This window comes from Sander lucioperca, chromosome 22 (genome assembly GCF_008315115.2).
Source record: "Sander lucioperca isolate FBNREF2018 chromosome 22, SLUC_FBN_1.2, whole genome shotgun sequence".
Lineage (NCBI taxonomy): Eukaryota > Metazoa > Chordata > Actinopteri > Perciformes > Percidae > Sander > Sander lucioperca.
Window position 1 is genome coordinate 18392263 of NC_050194.1, and position 20674 is coordinate 18412936.

At 40.6% G+C, this 20674-nt stretch overlaps 1 protein-coding gene across 2 annotated transcripts; it reads right to left on the bottom strand.

Moving 5' to 3' along the window:
- Window positions 1-11925: 11925 nt before the first annotated feature.
- oat (ornithine aminotransferase) lies at window positions 11926-20648 on the bottom strand. Of its 2 annotated transcripts, none has more exons than XM_031315631.2 (10): window positions 20395-20648; window positions 18303-18534; window positions 17663-17887; window positions 17469-17564; window positions 16824-16951; window positions 15940-16062; window positions 14835-14963; window positions 14593-14706; window positions 13874-14018; window positions 11926-12942 (listed from the first exon to the last, which is right to left on the bottom strand). In XM_031315631.2, exons 2-10 carry the CDS (start codon window positions 18505-18507, stop codon window positions 12782-12784), a joined length of 1326 nt encoding a protein of 441 aa, XP_031171491.1. In that variant the 5' UTR covers window positions 18508-18534; window positions 20395-20648; the 3' UTR covers window positions 11926-12781. The 2 variants fall into 2 exon arrangements, with proteins under 2 accessions (XP_031171491.1, XP_031171492.1); XM_031315632.2 differs by having other exon boundaries at window positions 18303-18525; window positions 20395-20542.
- Window positions 20649-20674: the final 26 nt, after the last annotated feature.

A 20674-nucleotide genomic window follows, 5' to 3' on the forward strand; every position in this document is an offset into this window, starting at 1 on the left:
AAGCTTTGGCAGTCTTATGGAACCAGCAGCGGCATGACTCCTGCTCTCAGCACACAGTAGTGGCATTGTCCATCTTTCACATCCTAACAAAGAGCCGGGGCCCTCCACGGTCCACCCCCCTCACCAGGGATGGATGTTGCACTAATGCTGCCCACACAAGCTCGGCAGCTTTCTATTCTCTTTCCCTCCTAGGACTTCGACAAGTTCTTTGTACTCGTGGAAATTGTGTTTCTTTTATTCCTGTGTTCTTTTGGGTTAGAAAATACAGTAAGAGATAAGCATCAGTCCAACAGGACTTCTTCACAGCTTGCAAAAACGACAAAAACGGCCACATTTGCTTTGACTGATACAACTCTCAATATTTACAAGGGCAGGTGTGAAGGATGCTTTTCGCCCTTCCTCAGTGTGTGGTTTCCTGAAAATAGAGAGTGACAGATTCTTGGCATTGTTGTCCGTCCATTTCTACAGCTCATCATGGAAGACATGGTGTTCACTCAGCCACTGACGCTGTCCTTTCTCTACCAATCAGCCTCTCTCTCACTAACACAACAATAAAAAAATATCACATAGAGATGAGGTGGAAAGCCACTGTAAATGCAGTCCATTTACATTCTGCCACCAGAAATCCCGACCTAACATGGTGAAAACATGAAAAAACATGATTCAGAAAGCCAAGCTCCTGTGATGAGAGAGTGGAAAAGCTTCCTCTATCCCTGCCTTTTCCACTCACAAAACAGGACTGGTGGTGAAGAAATGTATCTTAAATTCCAGAGATTACCTTTTTTCCGAGGAAATGTCAAGGTAGATAACATTACCTGTTATCTATCTGGGGTTCAGGCCCAGACTTGGCAACCAATGAATTCACTATTAATGGACGGACAAGAAGAGGGGCGGAAAAAAAGGTTTTCCACTGTAGGGCCATTTTGGTCCTGTGGTTTTTTTTTTTTTTTACCCCCCAGCTCTTGGAATAAGTTCAGATTCAGTGTTCCAACTTGAAAGTGAGCTTTGTGAGACACAAAAGTAAGTTTGTTCTTAAATCCAGGCTGTTGAGTTTTTCTGAACAGTTATAATATTCACAACAATAAAGTACACTTAAATTGTTACACCATGTTGTGAAATGGGCTGTGTAAATTCAGAAAAATGTATTTTTGGTTTATTTTGTAAAACTGCTGTAGAATTCTAAATATAGTAATAAGCTGTTTTGTTATGCGAGTGAATGGGCAAGGTTATGAGGACAGGCGTTCACAGCTGTAAAGGAAAAATAAGCCTTTACAAAACGTTTTCTGAGAAGTAGTACCCAAATCCTAATTAGCATTGTTTCAGGGGCGTAAAGAAACACAGAACTTTGGTTCATTCAAGTATTGTAATGTGTAACATCTTTCCACCATTGTAAATGTTGTATCTTAGCTGTTAATCTAATACAAATTGATATTTATTTTCTTGAGGTAAAAGGCAAGTGTGTTGCTCCACAATTCAGATGTCCTTGGCTGGGCATTTTTCTTGCAGCAGAATTATATGCAAATTCAAGCACAATCCATTTGGGACAACAGCAATATTTTTGTAGAAGGCTGTTATGGTCATTGGTCTTCATTTGGTTTTACTTTTCCTAAAAATGACTGGTGGCAGGTTGGAAAAGGTGTGTAAAAGCACACAATAACAGTGATTGTGTGCTTTCTTTAATTGTCAACAGAACTGCTTTAAATAAAAACCATTTCAGTACAAGTTATGGTCTGTAATATAACATTCACAGAATGACATTCAAAAACAAAACATCTAAAAACAAAGACATCTTGCCTCATTCTCAACACTTTGACTTTATAACTAGCTACTACTTAATACTCTAAATAAAGCATTAGTGGACAGATACAATTACAACTAAATAATACAGTGAAAGTTTGAGTTTTCAAAGCAATAACTTAAGACAAGAGGAGGCAAAGAATGCCACACAGCGAGTTATTTTCTATATCAGGGCACCTTGGAGTGTATTATTGGGCTTTGTCCACAGGTCAGGTTGACCCAGGTCTATTTCACCAATGAGAGTAGACTGGAAGCATGAAGCAGAAGCTGTCTCTATGGTTAGCTACAGTTTAATATACCTTGCAAATTGACTTGTGTGGTTAAACTGTTGCCTGGATCTTTGTTTGAGGAGTCCTGTTAAACAGTTTTAATGGGCACCTGCCAGCCAATCGGAAACAAGTATTTCCCATGGCTGTGGTAGAGTCTGCAATTAAAAGAAGAGTACTAGCCATGGATAAAAAGTCTGGTTCTAAAAAATCGACCAGTGTCAAGCCGTTACCGACTGGGTGAGAATGCCTTTGTGATTGGTTGTTTCCTGTTGGAAACCTGGTACCGAGATAAGCTAATGATTCAGGTACAAACGGAGTGGAGATGGGTGGGTGATACTAAGCCGTGTCAGCAGTTGGCAGTCGTTACTACCACTAATTGCAGCATCTGTCATGGGTGGAGAGGAGAGAAAGCTGTTCCAGGTACAGCCATCCAAATGCCAACCTGATTTTATCACAGTCTGTCAGATTACAGCAAGGCTCCACACCAGCAGCCCAGCTGCTTTTCCAAACTCGCTGTCAGGAACTACATTTAAGATTAATTTTGTGTTCGGCTCTCCACAAATCAGATTACATTTCCATCTCCAAACAAGCTATCTGAGCAAGTATTCCCCACCTTAGACTGACGTGCGCTTTGACCATCAGTTATCTCAAAACAGTTAAAGCTACAAAGCCAATCTAAGTTTGCTGGAGAGCACCAGCACATTTCATTCCCCCTCTGTCACATAAAATTCTCCATCTGACACCATGCAATGAGGGAGGGAGAGAGAGAGCGCACTCCAGCTTCTGTCACCAAGCCACACCAGGGGCATACTAATATCAGCTCAGTCCAGCTGCTCTCCACGCCTGGATGGATCAGCTTGATTATGAAACATTACAGAGCCTCCCTGTCTACCGAGACAAACCACTGAGCTGTGTGTCAGAAAGGTGGCTAGCCACAACGCAGGGAGGTGATTGAGCAATATGCAACAGTGTAGGATTCTGTCTCTTAGGTGTCTGATTGCTTATTACTCTGCCGATGTCTGAAAGTTTGCTTAGGTGCCTTTCGGGTGGCATTTGGCCTTGGTTTATTTGGGCGGCCAATGAACTGACTGTGCAGACATTAGCTGTAGCCATGTGCATGTAGAGGGAGTATATGTGTTATTGCGACAGCTCAGACTCAAGATTGTTCTCAAAATTACTCCAGAACTCCAGTTTTTTTATTATTCCCTCCAGACATCTTGTGTCTTGATTTTTGTCAAACAGCCTCAGGAAAACTATATTTAAAAAAATAATCTAAATTTCATTTTCACCATTTTCAAGTTGTGCCATCTACAGTCTGTTTGCATCCACTTGCATCTTTCTATTGACCTTGCAAGCAGTCGAGAGACAGCTCTCAAATTCGCTTTGTGTTCGGTTATTTAGATGTAGACATTCAATCAATTGTTAATATAGAAACTATTGATTCATGGAGCTTTAACTGTTTGAACAAGCAAACAATGCTGTCATTCTTCTGGTGAGGACATCATCACTGCTGGCTATGTCTGCCTCAGGAATACGACTAAACCAAACAGGCACACTTATGTCCTTGTGCTGTCAAGGTTTTGTTTTTGGAGTGACATTTTCATGGAGACTTACATAAGGCAAATGAAAAGAACCAATCCCAGTGAAGACCTCGGTGTGACATCATCCATAGAATAACTGGAACCTACTGTATGTTTTCCTTTGGTCAGCAGGTCAAAGTGTTGCCAGGCAAACCTTTCACCACTGTCATTATGAGCACCGGGCAGCCTAATCATAAATACACAGAATTTATGGATTTCATGAGGCGGTGCGTGAAAATGTCAAGAGTCTGCTTGTTTGGTGTTTCACCAGGAAGCAAGCCGGCATTGGACGGAGCCTGCTGAAAGGCAGGGCTATTGCAGTGTCAACACCTTTAGGAAGATGGATGTATACTTTGAAAATAGCGCAAAGTAGACCTAATCACCTCATTAAATTGCAGTTAACAAAAAGGTCAGTGATTTCAAGCTAGACATGTTCTAACCAGTGTAAGTGGAGACACATTAATAGAGTCTGAGAGAGATTCTGGTGGTGGTTTTGAAAGACTAAATGAAAACTGGAATACATTTTTTTGAAAGGTTTTGTTAAACACCTTACATTTAACAGTTTTTTCAACAGCGTCTCAACTATATATTAATATGCAATTGTGATCTGCCTAATATTTAAATATACTCCTTTAAATGCTTTTGAAATTACAGTTTACGTGACACATTTAGCCCAGTTTTATGAACTTTGGAAGAGTCAACCATGCTGCATAGTGGGTAATCCCTCCCCAGGCTTCTGCAAAGACAGGCGGATATTGTGTTTTGGTCCTGTAGCATCACCAGGTCTAGGGCTGGACTGTCAGAGCCGTGTGCTGATTGCCCCTGGGCATGGAGCTGTGGTACGAAGGAGTATGAGGCGGAGTGGCTTCTTTAAAATGTTCCCAGTGGAAAGCTAGTGTGCCGCTAACATACCATGAGGTCTGAATGTGCAGCATCAGCAGGATTGCGGAGGACACTTAAGGATCAAAGCTCAGCAGAACGTCTTTGAATTCTGCAAGGTGTATGAGCCAGAATTGAAAGTTAAGTTAAGCCGTAATAACGGAATTTTGAGAGTGACTGTGTGATTGTATTCATCATTGTCGCCCTGTGAGGGATTTGATTTAAATACAGGAAAGGAACAGAGAATAGAAATATGATGTGAATGTGCTGCAGTCTAACAATTACTGACAACTTCCCCTGTGGCAACAGCCTTCAAATGGAGCCCCGCACATTCACTCACGTGTATAAGGAATGTCACACACTTTTTCATGTTTTGACGAACTGAGAAGGAGACTCAGTTGTCATTCGAATGTCAAGCGTTCTTGTAATCATTTTTCAGTGTGTGTTCCTTCCTACCTACCCTGTGTCAAGGGGGATTTTTCTTTTAAGGAAATGGCATGTAGCTTTTAATTAAAGCTTTACTGTCGCTGCTAATATGTTCTATGTCCTACAGATGGAAAACTAGAGGCAAGTGGTACCAACATTATAACAGTATTACATCTTATTATTGTTTGGAATAATATAGTCAATAATACCATATTAAACTGGTGCAGGAATACATGTAGAAAATAGTCCACTACTGTACGGAAGTGATTCATTTATGATTACACATCATAATCTACAGTAGACTGAAGAAAAAAAAACATATGCTTTACACTCAGTTGCCATACCATTATAGACTTACCATAACATCTCAACACGAACTGCTTGTTTCAACCAAAATTGGAACATTTTAAGTTAAACAGTGTTTATTGCACAGCTATATAATTACATTTTACAGGTGTTTTTCTTCTTGTCACTCAGTTTAAATCCCACATTGCTGAAATGAATTGAAATGCCTGTGAGTGTGGAAATAATTGAGCAACTGGCAACTCAGTTTATTTAATGTCTCTGATAGGGCTGTCCAATTAATCGAAATTTTAACCGCAATTACATCCTCCTAATGATTACAAAAACAAAATCGTCAAGAAAAACTATTATTTTGCACATTATGTTTTGCAGATGAACTCTTATTTTGTCTTGTGTTCTGAATGAAAAGAAATGTTCAAACGGGTAAAGTATCCAGGGAAATAAGGTGTTTTCACTGTTGATTTGTTTAACTGTTTCAATATTTTTTAACTTCAATAATTGCAACATCTTGCCAAAAGACGATGAGTAATCATGTTAAATAATCTTGATTTCAATATTGACACAAACAATCGTGATGATTTTTTCTATGATCGAGCAGCCCAAGGGCCCTATTTTAACGATCTGAGCGCACGGCGTGAAGCGCATGGCGCAGTAACGTTTAGGGCGTGTCCAAATCCACTTTTGCTAGTTTGACAGCGGAAAGAAGGGTCCGTGCGCCGGGCGCATGGTTCAAAAGGGTTGTACTTAGTGTCTTCATTAATTCATAGGTGTGTTTTGGGCGTAACATACAATAAACCAATCAGAGTGTCATCTCCATTCCCTTTAAAAGCCAGGCGTGCTTGTACCTTGGCGCATTGCTATTATGATGGCGGATTTGCACCGTAATATTTTATTTGTAATCTTTTGCACGTTTGTGTGCTGCTGCGCTTCCCTGTGTGTGTGTGTGTGTGTGTGTGTGTGTGTGTGTGTGTGTAACAAGTATTGTGTGCGCGCGCTGTGCATAAGCCATAGACGCATTTTACTAATGCGCTGTTAAAATAACAATGACATGCTGCTATTGACTTTAGACCAGGTTTTTGTTGGTCAATGGCGCGATCACTTCCCGCTGCTTCAAGATAGCAATACGCCAAGAATTCACCTGAATACACCCCCGTGTAAGACCAGCAAAGATGGGCGCAGGTGCATTTGCTATTTAAACGACGAGGGCGCTGGACGGTTTTAAAATAGCAAAGACACTTGCGTCGGGCTTTGCGCCGCGCTCCGCAGGGTGCAAGATAGGGCCCCTAGTCTCTGACCAAAACACCAGACAGTTCACAGTCATTCATTCCACTGCACGTACAGTAGTGACTGGGTTTAGAAAATGAAATTTGACATCCCTCATTAGTAATTAATTAGCTCAGACAAGGAACAGGAACAACATTGTTGATTCATTTCACCTCAGCCTGATGATGAGAGGAAAGCCCCTTCGCCATTGGGCCAAGGGCAGCCATTTTTACACAGTGTTGCACCATGCTAGCATTAACACATTAAACACACTGGCACCGTGCGTTATAGCACCACTTTAATGGTGAAAGACGTTGACGGAAACTGCTTAAGTTAAAAAGTGACATTTTGTGTTTGCCTAGCTCCGCTGTTCACGGAGTAGTAGTGCTGCATCAGACGGAGAGTGCCACAGTGATGCTTAGTGTCATAATTTATCCTTTATGACACTGAGAGCTTCTGTGGCAGCTTGCCCAACCCAAGATTGTAGTCTCCTTGTCACTGCAAGTCTTTGCGTGATACTTTAGGTTGACAGTCTTCCTGGGAAGAGTGTCCCTCTGCCTGTGCTTCCTCAATCCTTACACACAAATACACTTTTCTTTTGAGTCACCACCTTGGATCTGAGCTACACACAGCCCAGTACATCCCATCCCATTTTTGAAAGAACAAGCACAATGCACAGGGGCAATTTATCCTTCACATCTACCCTCCTCCTTTTTCTTCCTCTCCTTCCCCTAGGTTTCTCCTTTGTTACATAAACCGTGTCTGAATCCTCCTAGGACATGCTCCATGTTTTTAGGCTTGAGCCTTGAATTCCTGTGGGCACCATTATGGTCCCATTTACTCTGGTCATTTTTTTCCCTCCAGCAGTGGAAGCTGAGACCCACATCTCTCCCCCTCATGTCCTCCTCCTCCTTCCTGCTGCCCTCTCCTCTTCCCTAGCCTCAGCCATGAACTCTGTAAACACTGAGGCTTTGTCTGCAGCTGTCGTGGTCAGTCAGTAGTGTAAATTCAAGCCCTTACGGAGCATCAGTTTGTGAACTGCCACTTTGGATGACCCGAAGAAAGAAGAGGGGGTGGCAAAAAGGCAAAGCCACTGTTACTGGTGTTGTCTGCGGCTGTATCCTCCAAATACCCGTAAGCATATTTTATGACCACAAGTGGTGGCGTGTCCTCATTTTACTGTGGTTTCAGTGTCATGGTTGGTCTTCTAGAGAAGAATGTCTGTACAAAATGTCATGACAATACATCCAATAGTTAGATATTTAAGTCGAGATATTACAGTCTGGAGTAAAGCAGCCGACCGACCAACCATCCAGAGAGTGATGCCGCTAGCATGGCTAACCCACCCTGATTATGATCGCAATCACAGTACCACTGATGGCTTTGAGGCACTGACATTCACTCACTGTAAGTATCTTTCTTGGCATCATCTAACTTTCATTTTCTTAAGGCATTTTGAAAATGTTGACAATCTGGCTCACATGAATTTGAAAATCGAACGAATCACACTCTGGCAACAAAGAAGATGCTCTTCACTGTGATTAATGCGGTTTCCTGCATGATCACTGCGGTGTGATGACACTCAGTTTCATGTTGGCCTCTATGTGAATGAAATATGTATTCAAATCTGTATGGAGACATGTTAAATTACCTAATGTAGCTTTACTTGTTGCAGTAAAGGTTTTAAAGTGGCTATGTCTAACTTTCAGTTTGTGTTGATTTCAGCGGCCCCTTTGGACAAAAGCGGTAGTGTTTCTACCACAGCTTCTGTCATAAAGGTCTAGGAGTTAGCGTTACGGGGAGGTCATATAGCTGCGATGAATGTGCGTGGTCACAGAAGGCTTGTATCATGTGGACGCGCCGACAGCGTAAATCATTTTGTGACTTTGCGGGAAAGATCGGACCCGGGTAAAGGCATTAATAAAAACTATATAAAAATAGTGTTCTTTTCACTGTTAGTCTCGTTTGCTGTTACAGGTAATTTATGATCATCAGATGGAAAATTACACAGTTTCAGAAACATTTAACAGTAACGTGTAGTCACATTAAGCAAAAACATTGAATCACGTGATTTAGGAAAATACTGTATGTTGCTGGATTTATTATACATACTTTGTTGGTCCATGTTTTGTACATGGCCCCTGTGACGCGTGTCATTTGCATGAGAAAACTCTTAAGTCACGTAGAGATAAAAACAAAAGTAACGTAAGATTTGGCTTGCGAGACTTGAACTTCTAAAACTGTGACCATGTTGTGTTTGCCTTTTTAATAAGGACTGCAGCATGTCTACAACCCACAAATAAATCAGTTGAGGGTGTGACAACTAAAACGGTTGGTCTAAGAGTCACAGTGGCTACGTTCACACCGCAAGCCTTAATGCTTAATTCGGATTTTTTGCTCAGATTTTTTTGTTTGGCTGTTCACATTACCTTTTAAAATGTGGCCTATATCAGATTCCAGTGTGTTTGTAGTTTCGAACTGACCCGCATGCGCAAAAGAATAACAATGACATCAGACCCAGCACACTGATGCACTAAAGTAAGGGAGGTTATGGAGGAAGTAAGCATTTTCACTTTGATTTAAAAATGTTTGTGTAATGGCAGCTGTAACATTAATGAGTAGGTGCTGAGGAGGAGAAGAATGAAGAGAAAGAGAGCCAAATTGGCTATTTTGGCCTTTTGTGGGGTTATGGCTGCAAATTCACTACAGAGGTCTGTGTGGATGTCTAGGGTTAAGTCCCGCCAGCGCATAATTGTGAAAAATGTCGATGTACAGTAGATTGACGTAAAAGTCACATCAAATCTGCCTTGGTTGTTCACGCTGCGGCCGCATTGAAAAAAAATCAGACCTGGGTCTGATTCAGGACCATGTATGGAAGTGGTCCAAATCTGATTTGAAAAAATCTGATTTGGGCAAGATTTGAGTGTTCACACTACTTCTGAAGAAGTCTGACCTGGTCACTTGACCAGATTTGGGCCACTTTTGCCTGCAGTCTGAACGTAGCCAGTGTGCCTCAAATCTGCAGGGAGGATCTTGTCCTTCTGAGGACCTTGCTGCACCTGATCAATATATATGTCCCCTTTGGTGTGAACTGAAAGAGGCGTGTGGAGGAAGAGAAAACAGTCAGTGCACATTACTCTTTAAGGATTATGTGTCATTTGCCCTTTAAGATGCACATGTATTTTATCAGTGCACTCTGATGTCATAAACTTAATGCAAAAGGCCCATTAATAAGAGCACTGGCAGGTGAGCCCAATGTTTTGCTCTGATTTATCTGTGGTGGCACAGGAAAAAACGAACAGCTTATCCTATTCCAGCACTGCATCAGTCATAATTCTCAAGCTGGCACCTTATTCTTCACACATTTAATGGATACAGAGCTTTATAATTTATCCTCTTCTTAACTGCAACTTTACCTGAATTACATTTCAGGCACAGTACTTTGATTACATCCTTGCTAAGTACCACAATCTGATTTCTCCATTATGTAAGGAATGAATACAAATGGACTGGCTGAGAGAGAGAGGGACAAAGGGGACAGGAAGAGGGAGGGGACATGGGGAGAGATAACAAATGAAAAGAAAGTCAGTCGGAGAGACAGAGAAAAAAAGAGGAAAGACAAAGAGGAGGTGAGGAAGAAAGAGCTGAACGAGTGGAACAAGAGCAGCCATCCAGTCTGGATGAGACCCTCTTGACCTTCTTGGTCCGAGGAATTGTGGTGGAACACACACACCAGTCTTTGAAACCAGCCTTGCACCACATGCTTGAATGGACCAGGCTGATTGTTGGCACTGAGTGTGTGGCGGGAGCATCTTCAGGTTTTGGCTGAGGCTGTCAAAGCCCTGCCGGAGCCTGGGCCTCAGTGTTTCCAGGTCCTCACAGAGCCTGTGGCCTGTCACTACCCTGCCAAAACTGGAGCTCATTTGTGGAATACAGTATGCCTTCCTATCGTGGCTGAGTGGGATGCAGGTTTGCAGAGTGCAGGATCAAAGCATGCACTGGACACAAGCGCATTGCTCGGTGTCACCCTCACTTCTACTGCCAGGCTGGATTCCACTCATATTTCACAAGCAAGCTCTGGGCCTCGCTCATCTCTCTGCTCCGCTTCATATGAAATGATAACCTGTCCTAGATGGTAGGCTGTGTGCACTTTCGCCCTGAACTGCAAGACCTGTTTTGACAGTGCAACTGATGAAACACAAATCTGATCATTAGTGGCCTGAAGGTCAGAGCTTGTAACCCTTGGTGGAACATATATATATTTATTCATCTACATGTTACTTTATAATTCTACTTCAGTACAGTTCAGAAGGCGAAAAAAATAAACATCTGAATGCATTTTGCTTTTTAAGGAGCTTTAAGCTTTGCATTTTACGATCTACCTCAGCGGATTAAGTTCACGTGATAACAGATGAAGCCTACCCACTGAGGAAGACAATAAGATGTAGTTGAAAGCTCCGGGAAAAAGCTAGCAAGTGTAACTCATTTGAAGCATCGCTGGATAAATAAGTCCAAGGAAAAAAAGGACTCAATAGAAAGCCTATGAAGAGGAGTTGGTCAGGAGCATGCCATTAAATGTTCAAAGCATTAACTAATTAGAGTGGATTTTCTTGATCTACTTCTTGATTGATTTCTTGAATCTTGTAAATCTGTTTTAAAATGAAATATCTGTATTGCAGTATTCATTTTACTACTGCTGCTGTTTGTGTAGAGAAATGATGTGATGAAGTGGATGCAGTCTGTCCAGCAGGATTTATGCTGCCTTAAGATCAGCACCTGGTTGGGGGAGGGGGGGGGTTGGCTTGGACTTTAACTGTTCAGTCAGCTAGCTTGAGGTTGTTGCCACAACATCCAGGTCAAAACAGCTCTTCTTCTGGGAATAACAAGTGTCAAATATGTCAAGTCTCAGTGGAGGTCCCAGTGTAGTGAAGGTCTAGAGGATTGTGTGACAAGTTGAAAGATGGATCATCAAGGTTGTGGCTTGTAGGTTTAGTGTTATGCTGGGGACTTTTTTGTGTGTGTGTGTGTGTGTATATATATATATATATATATGTCAATGTCTTTATTTGTATCTGCAGTATAGCTTTTGTATATATTTTTAAAGCTTCGTATTGGACACGTTTGTACACGCTACGTCTTGTTTGAGTACCCACCAATCCTTAGTCTTATTTCAGTAAAGGCACAGCACCATCTAGTGTTACATCTAGAATCATTGCAAAATGGATTAAATACATAACTTCAATTGTGTAACACAGGAAATTCTTGTGTTTTTTCTGCTGGGTAAATAATGACATCAAAGCAGACCACAGGCATGTTTGTGCATCTGGTCCTGCAACCTGTTTGTCCTTCAAAATGCACATTAAACCACCTACAGTATGTTGAAAAGTTTAAGACAGTAAGACAGGAAATAAGACTGCAATAATTTATTTAAAGATCAGTGGATTATACAGGGTAATATTGCCTTTGAAAAGACAATATTTACACCGTTTTGTAACAGATAAAACATTCATCGGAAGGTTCAATGACAACAATGTACAGATACAGCTCACAATTGTATTAATTAAAACTACCTGAAAGATTTTAGGAAAGAAACAATTGCACTAAAATTCTGAAAAATTCAAGACCTGGAATCTGAAAAGATTATAAATTCCCAGACTAGCTGGCTCTCTATCTAACACTGGTTTCCCCCAAGGTTTATGTTAGCAGACAGCTGTGGTTGAGTAGACCAACTGAAACATTTACTAAATTGGTCATATTGAGAACTGCAGACCAGACTTCATTTCATCAAGTATTTCCTTCAGTCTTTGTAACTTCAACAACAACTCCTGCACAACAGTCTTTCAGACTTAAAATTGTATGCCTCCGAGGAGGAACTAAGTCTTTGTAACTATAGACATCATGCATCATTGGTAACACCACATATCCTTTTTAAAAATTAAAAAAGGGTTCATTGAAGACGCGCATTGATTATTTACACTCACGTATTACCAGCGGAACATTTAAAATAAACCACTCCTGTTTTCCACCTGTGTTAGTCTTTCCTGAGGCAGTCTAATGGAACCGTCTTCCATACAGCAGTTTTTCTGTACAAACATGTCAGTGTAGCCTATAACACAATATCTGTATACTGTATTTCTACAGTAAATCCCTTATTTAAAAAAAAACAAAAAGAAAAAAAAAAAAAACTTTTTGATATGATGATAGTCATCATTTGGATTATCAGTTTGATGGTTGTCTGTGTATCGTGGAAGTGTTGGTTGTAGTTTAGAAGGACAAGATGGTTCTCTGGATGATGTCGATACATTCGTGCAGCTCATGGTCTTTAATGATGAGGGGAGGGGCCAGGCGGATGATGTCACCGTGGGTGGGCTTGGCCAGCAGTCCGTTGTCACGAAGGCGTAAGCACACCTTCCAGGCGTTATAGTCTGTAGGGATTGGTTAGTATAGTTCGGATTAAGTGACTGCAAGGTGCAAATACAGTCTACTCTCACTTGTCTTACAAAGAATCTTGTCCTTGATGTCGAAAAGCTAAGTGTGAAGCTGCCTTTAAAAAAAAAAGGAAAATTCTACTCGAAAAAGTACAATTAATTATTTTTCAATACTTTTGACATTTCACTTTTAAATTTGTTGATTAGAACCAGTCCGTCCTAAAGATGAATAGCACAAATACTTATACGTATTATAATACGTTAAACTAGACTCCTGGAAAATGTCCAGTCACTAATTCAATGTAAATTAACCAATTCTGCTTCCAAAAACGCCATTTGATACTGAATTAAGGACTAGTGTGTAAGATTTATTGGCAGAAATGAATACTCAATTATATTTTCATTAGTGTAATCGCCTGAAACTAAGAATCATTGTGTTTTTGTTAGTTCCTTCGAATGAGCCCCACATATCTACATCTCCACGAAGCTGCCATGTTTCTACAGCAGTCCAGAACAGACAAACATCGGCTCTAGAGAGGGCCTTTATTGCGTTTTTACGTTACCTGAAGGACACCTGTAGGTTCTACTACATGCTTGAAAAGGGAGGTGTGAGGGGAGGGGTATTCAGTTGGTTGCAATCTGCAACTGCACCGCTAGATGCCACTAAATCCTACACACTGCTCCTTTAATGGTCTGAAGTCATTTTAAGACTACAAATTTATATTATGTATTTAAGAGCGGATTAGCTTTTTTAAATGTGAGCTCGGATTTATTTTGTACCCTGAGGAGAATGTACTTAAGAAAAATAAAAGGTTGACCAGATCTTATATAATGTACAAAACAAAAAACTATTAGCTAGGATCGTTTCTACTTTAGTTACCAAATAGCGATCACCAACAGGGCTGCTGTTTTTGAAATAGTTCAGTACCTTTGGTCTCTTTGATGACGACTGCGTTTAGGAGGCCTTTCCCCCTGACTGTTGTCACAATGTCTTTGGGAAGTTTTCTCAGCCCGCTCCGCAGCAGCTCTCCCATCCTTTGAGCGTTCTCTGCCAGCTTCTCCTCCTCAAGCACCTGCAAATCAAAGTGACATGCATATTTTGTTACGGATGCTAAATTGTCATTCCAAGGTAACTGTAGAAAACTTGATGGTATGTTGCATTTCACAATGGAAGTTTTCTTAATCAAAACAAGAAGTAAGGAGTTGTTAAGGGTAGACGGTAAGGCTGAGCGATTAATCGTTTTCAAATCAAAATTTGAAAGAATGCGATTAGCTAATCGTGACGACCGCAATTAATGGAATGTGAAATATTTAGTTGAATGTTTATATTTAACATTTTTTTTATTCCCTTTTCATTATTATGTTTACTGTTTTTTCATAAGATAAATGCTGGAATAATGTTATCACAGATTGTTTAAAGAAATGTTCTATTATCAGTGGATCTTTCATTTATTTTTTATGACTTCATTTAACATGAGCGTAGAAGGTGCAATATGTAGCTAAAAGAAAATCGCAAATCAAAATCGCAATCGCAACATCTGGCAGGAAAAAAAACGCAGTTAGTTCTTCCCCCACCCCCTCCCCAAATCGTTCAGCCCTAGTAGACAAGACAAGGAAACTAGAAGTAAAGTGCATTTTAACACTGACCTGAAGTGCAGCAATAGCGACCTGACAGGCCAAGGGGTTACCTCCATATGTGGACCCGTGTTCTCCCGGCTTGATAGTAAGCATTATCTCATCATCACACAGCACAGCAGAAACCTGAGGCACACAAACACAGATCAATTAAAGCAAAGGTAAACATTACACAACTACTAGGATCTGTACTCCTAGTAAAAGCTATAATGTGATATGAAGTGTGTCTGAACAACGACAACAAAAATGCTTACAGGGTACACTCCTCCAGAAAGCGCTTTACCCAGAACCACGAGATCTGGACGGACCTCCTCGTGGTCGACAGCCAGGCGCCGGCCGGTCCTTGCCAAGCCTGTCTGCACCTCATCGGCAATCCACAACACCTGGACCAAACACAGGACTTTAGTAGTATTCTCAAAGCCCCGCTGCAGTCGTCACACACAGCCCTAGGGGTCTGTGTGTGACCTGTAGACTCATCTTTAAAATACGATACAAGTGATGTAGCCACATTATTTCCTGAGCCATTTTAGGCGAGTCTTTGTACAGCATTGCACAATCCCCGAATGCGTTATGCTGTACAAAGTTACAGTGTGTGTTTGATGTAAACATAGGAATACTCAAGATCAACAGGGGAATAGGTTCATTGAATTTCCAAAAAGTACAATAATTCTACGACATTTGATAATGTGTAATGATTTACAGCAGCTATACTTAAAATTAGCTAAACAGAATATACCTGTCTGTCTTCTTGGGCATAAATTAACATTGCTGCTCTCCACTTGACTTAAACCCTGTCTCTCCTTGTAAAGAATAGAGCATCTGAAATGCTTTAATTCTTTAAAAAAAAAACGTGTATAAAATGGCTAAAAATGAAGCCCAGACTGCAGTTTGTCCTCAATTAATTTGGCATCAGGAGGAGACACTATAAAAGCTGCTGTGTGTTTGTGTGTAATGTTTTGCACTGCTTAATAGGAACATAACATGTTCTATTTCGGCAAAACAGCACTTAAAGCCGCTCATCCACATACCAGGAATTAAGTGTTACAACAACGCACTGTGGTGTTAAGGGATGGCAATTTTAAATACAATGTAGTTTCTCGCCACACCCAACATCTCGTCAACATTCATAAGCACTTTGAGCTATCTCTCTTTAACGGCAACAGACAAGCTTCAGGCATCGTCATTGAAGCAATTTAGAGGAAACGATGGGAAATATATTTCGGTGTTTTTTTATTACCAACAAATCAGACCGTAGTTCAGTTTGACGGCCGATACCTGTGTTTTCACGCAGTCCAAACATCCACACCTACAGTAAGTTAAATCTCAGTCGTGCTCGTCTGTGCGTTTGTCGAGACTCACGTTGTATTTGGTGCAAAGTTGTCTGACTGTGGTCAGGTAGCCTTGGTCTGGCACCACCACCCCAGCCTCTCCCTGGATGGGCTCCACCATGAAAGCAGCAACATTTGGATCTTGAAGAGCTTTCTGGAGAGAGGGAAAATTAGATTAGACTAGATAACCCTGTCAATAAATACATGCCACTTCAATGTAATCATTAGGTTCTTTTGTTTACACAGAACTGCAGCAGTTGCCAAGATAAGTTATCAGCAGACACATGCAACTGCAGTCAGTAATTCAGTCCTCATGTTTACATAGACCATATGGGTGTCAAGTCAGCTAGTTTTGGAGAATGTGTGGAGTTACAAAGAGCTGTAGCCCACTCCTCATCTCTGAAAACGTTTATAATTTTAAACCGTTCATTGTGAGTGAAATGTTAAATTGGTGGAGTAATCTTAAAAGAAAACAAATGTCAAAATAAGATCAATCTTAAGCTACAAAGGCAAAACAAAGTGCAAATATTTGCCTTCATTGGAAAGACAAATTCCAAAGCAGTAGCCTCCATGATTGGTGATTGATGATTAAATCACATGCTTGATGATTCAATCAAATGGTGCTTTCAGTGCATGCAAGTGTGTTAATAAGTTAGTAAGTTAGGTTGTTGCATAAAAAGCCCAGAGTCTGGTGTGCACTGACTGAAACCTAGACATCCCCCTATAATTTGGACATTTTACAAGGCCCTTTGACAGCTGTGTTGGACCAAATAACAAACCTTTCTACAAAGCATCTGCTTGTAACGGCATAAAACTCACACAGGTCAGTACATTGTACGGTCTCTCAAGACTGAAACAAATCAAACACAATAGATACTGTACTATAGATCTTGAAGATAGAATCAAAATATGTACCTCCAGTGAAGGAATGTCGTTGTATGGGACAAGCTCAAAGCCTGGCATGTAGGGACCAAAACCTTCATAACTACTGGGGTCATTTGAGCTGGAGATGGCTGCCATGGTGCGACCCCAGAAGTTTCCATCTAATCAACAAGAATGAGTTGCCATTATGTATCATATTGTTCGCAGTTAACATCTTTACATAATGTAGGAAATTTGGTCACATTATTCTATATCGAGAGGATTGGTGTACATGCTAATGCTAAGTTTGGTAATCTTAGACTATTGCAGTATTATCCAAAGTGTGAAGAATCAGTCATTTTTTGAGTTATACATTTGTAATACCTGGACACAAAATCTAAATGTTTGTCATGATTTAAGTGCTTTATGCTTTAAATGTGTTAGTGCTCTAGCTAACTTTGCTAATTCCCTGTGAAAGCAAAACAAGTTTACAAAATTTACTGATGAAGAAATATTTTTAACAGCTTGCACTCCCTGACAATGATTGAGAAAAAAAAAAAAAAAGAAAAGAAAAGCTACACATGATTTTGGTACAAATGTTTTTTTACAAAAAAGGTAGTTTTTAAACTAGTTAAGGTGAAAAATGGGGACAAACTCCATAACTGTGACAGTCTTTTGCGACATAAGATTGTGACTTACCTGCAAAAATGATTTTGGCCTGGTTTTTGGGAACTCCCTTTACATTGTAAGCCCACTTGCGGGCAAGCTTGCAGGCTGTCTCACAACCTTCAACACCTTATTTGTACCAAAAGAAAGACATGTCAACAAATGTACTCAAAAGAACCTGTGAAGGTAATTCATACAATTAGTGTTGGGCGTTTCCTTAAAAGTACCTGTATTCATGGGTAGGACTTTGTCATAGCCAAACAAGCTGGTGATGTACTCCGCATAGGCTCCCAGCACATTGTTGTAGAATGCTCTGGAAGTCAGGGCAAGTTTGGAGGCCTGGGCGTTGAGCGCAGCTACGATCTTTGGGTGGCAGTGGCCCTGGTTTACAGCACTGTAAGCACTCAGGAAGTCATAATACCGGTTGCCATCCACATCCCACACGTTGACGCCTGGAGTAAAGAAGAGTTGTTAGCATGTGTGTGACAATTCATAAGTGATGTAACATTTAACATCACCAGAGATTACAGGCAAAACATTGCTGCTGTGCAATCTGTTAATCAAAATAAATTTAGCACAAAAAGTAAGAACATTTGTGTTTGGTAGATTATTTCTCTGTGGTAACAATGCTTTGGCAGATTTTTCATGGGCGCAACCCACATACTCAGCGCTGCTGCTCATCCCACAAATGCATGTTCCTTACAAATGGAGCACCATTTAAAAGGTAACTAAACAGGCTTTCCAACAGTATAAGATGTATTGCCAAAAGCATTGTTACCACAGAGAAATAATCTACCAAACACAAATTTCCTTACTTTTTGAGCTAAGTTTATTATTTGTAGCAGTGATATTGAACTGTGAACTCACCCTGCCCCCTCTCCAAGGCCACAGGCAGAGGGTGATAGTTATGCGCTCCATACTTGTCCTCGCGCACATAGATTTCCTCTGAGGTGAGCTGACGGTCAGACTTCAATTTGGATATGGCGGTGGACACGGGACGTGTACCAGAGTGGACACTGCGACTAAGAACAGGGGCAGCGCGGCTCAGGTTGCGGCTGAGCTGAAGAATCATTCCCTTCTTTGTTGTATGCTGCTATGTCTACATGACAGCACACAAAAAACAAACACAATTCAGTTTGTATTAGTGCTGAAATTATGATAGATAGGGTTCCTTTCTTCCAAGTAGTAAGAAATATTTACATAACTGTTACAAGTAGGTAATAACTTCTTAATACAAAGAACCTAACAACAAGGCAAATTAGCTTTGCGTTGAGTTAATTATACTTTTCTGTATAGGTACTAGTAATGCAAAAAAAAAAATGTATTAGTTAATTAATTGGCAAATTTAGATAATGGCCTAAAAAAAAAAAAATGCAATGCTGGTTTCAGCTTCCCAAATGTGATAATTTTACTGGAAGATGCTGTGAAACTGTAAAAAGCAGTACACACACGACAATCGAGCCCAATAAAGCTAATACTCTGCTATGTGCGATTTCATAGAGCACATAGGCTTTGCAGGTCTGCTGAACAACGCTTCTCTTTCACATTCAACACAATAGAGGAGCTTTTGATGGGTGGGGTTAACAAAAGCTAATCCCACAGCAGCATGGCAACTCAACTGTGATGTTCCAGACTTTACTATTTGGTTGTATTCAAGTACTGTAACATGCACTACTTTTCTCACTGCTGTCCATTTATAGAATGCATTTGCTACTTTCTAAATGATTAAATATTTATGACTCAGAAGGTGGCCATAATTATGTCATGGCACTGAATGGTTTTGAGATGACACACCATTTTACTAGTGCTTTTGGGATTTAGGTTAGGCTAGATTGTAAAATTGTCTTAAGGGTGGAGTTAGGTTTAATTCTTAAGACAAACCCACAACAACAAGGATACTAAATATTACCTAAGGCAGGGGTGTCAAACAAACGCCCGCCAGAGGGTCCAATCAGGCCCGATGGATGACTGATTGCAAAGTGTGAAAATTGCAGAGAAGTAATTAATTCCAAATTTACGACTTTAATCTCAGAGAATATCCAAGTTCTTTTTTCGTAAATTCACGACTTTAATTTTTGAAATTCTGAGTTTTTTCTTGGAATATTACCCCTCTCTCCAGGGTCCGTCACATTATTATTTTTTCCTACAATGCCCTTAGAACGCTGTCGTTCTAAGGGCATTGTAGGAAAAAACTAGCAGAAGCAACTTGCGTTTGCCAACGTCAAGCTGACAAGAAACTCTGTGGCAGATAAAGTTTCTGATCTTTCTGGAATGGTTTACTGGTCTGGCCCACTTGAGATCAAATTAGGGGTATGTGGCCCATGAACTAAAATAAATTCGACACCCTTGACCTAAGGCATTTTAGTCTACTACTACTCTACTCTAAATTGATTGTTAAATGTGGAAAAATGCTGAATGGAAAAAGTGAAGAAATATCCAGTAACGTTACATGGCTCTAGATAATCAATAACCTAATACACAGAGCAAAAAGACAGCACCTGGACTGGGCCACATATGTCAGTGACCCATTAAACCTACTCGAGACATGATAGGTTGATGGGGAGCTGCCTCCACAACACACCCACCATATTACAGTACAGTGAGAGCTAAATAAAGAATACAAGTATGAATTCCTTTCAAATAGTATTTAAGCAGCTCTACCAAACTATATTAAACAATACTGTAACATAGAGCATAGCTTAAAACTATTTAAAACTCTGAAGTAAAATAGGACACTTTCGACATAAATAAATGAATGAATGTGGTTTCTTCTCGCCCAAAGAGTGTACAATCAATGTTAACCAAATACAGGTGGTTCGCTTCCTTGGGTTAGTAGCCTACTGGCTGGCTAGCTAAAATTAGCATCTTCCTGCTGCCAGTTTCTTTAAACCATCACTAAATTATCAAGCACGTGTTTACGAACAGGACAGGGGAGACTTGAAAGGAAGTGAGACAGTACCACAAAAAAGTGAAGCGAAGATAGATATTACCCTCTTGAATCGCGAGTGATGCTTCTTGTCCTGCCTGTCCGACGGTTGAAGCAGAAGGTTCCACTGCAGCTTGTTATGTGACTCTCTAGTCTCTCTGGTGGGGGCAAAGCACAGCGCGTGGCGCTTTCATGCGTGGCTGCGTCAGAGGACACGCCTCCATGTTGCAACTTTTCCCAATGATTGCATCGATTATTCAATAAAAATCAGCCTTAAAAAAAGATTTACTGATCACAATCATCACGACTTGAA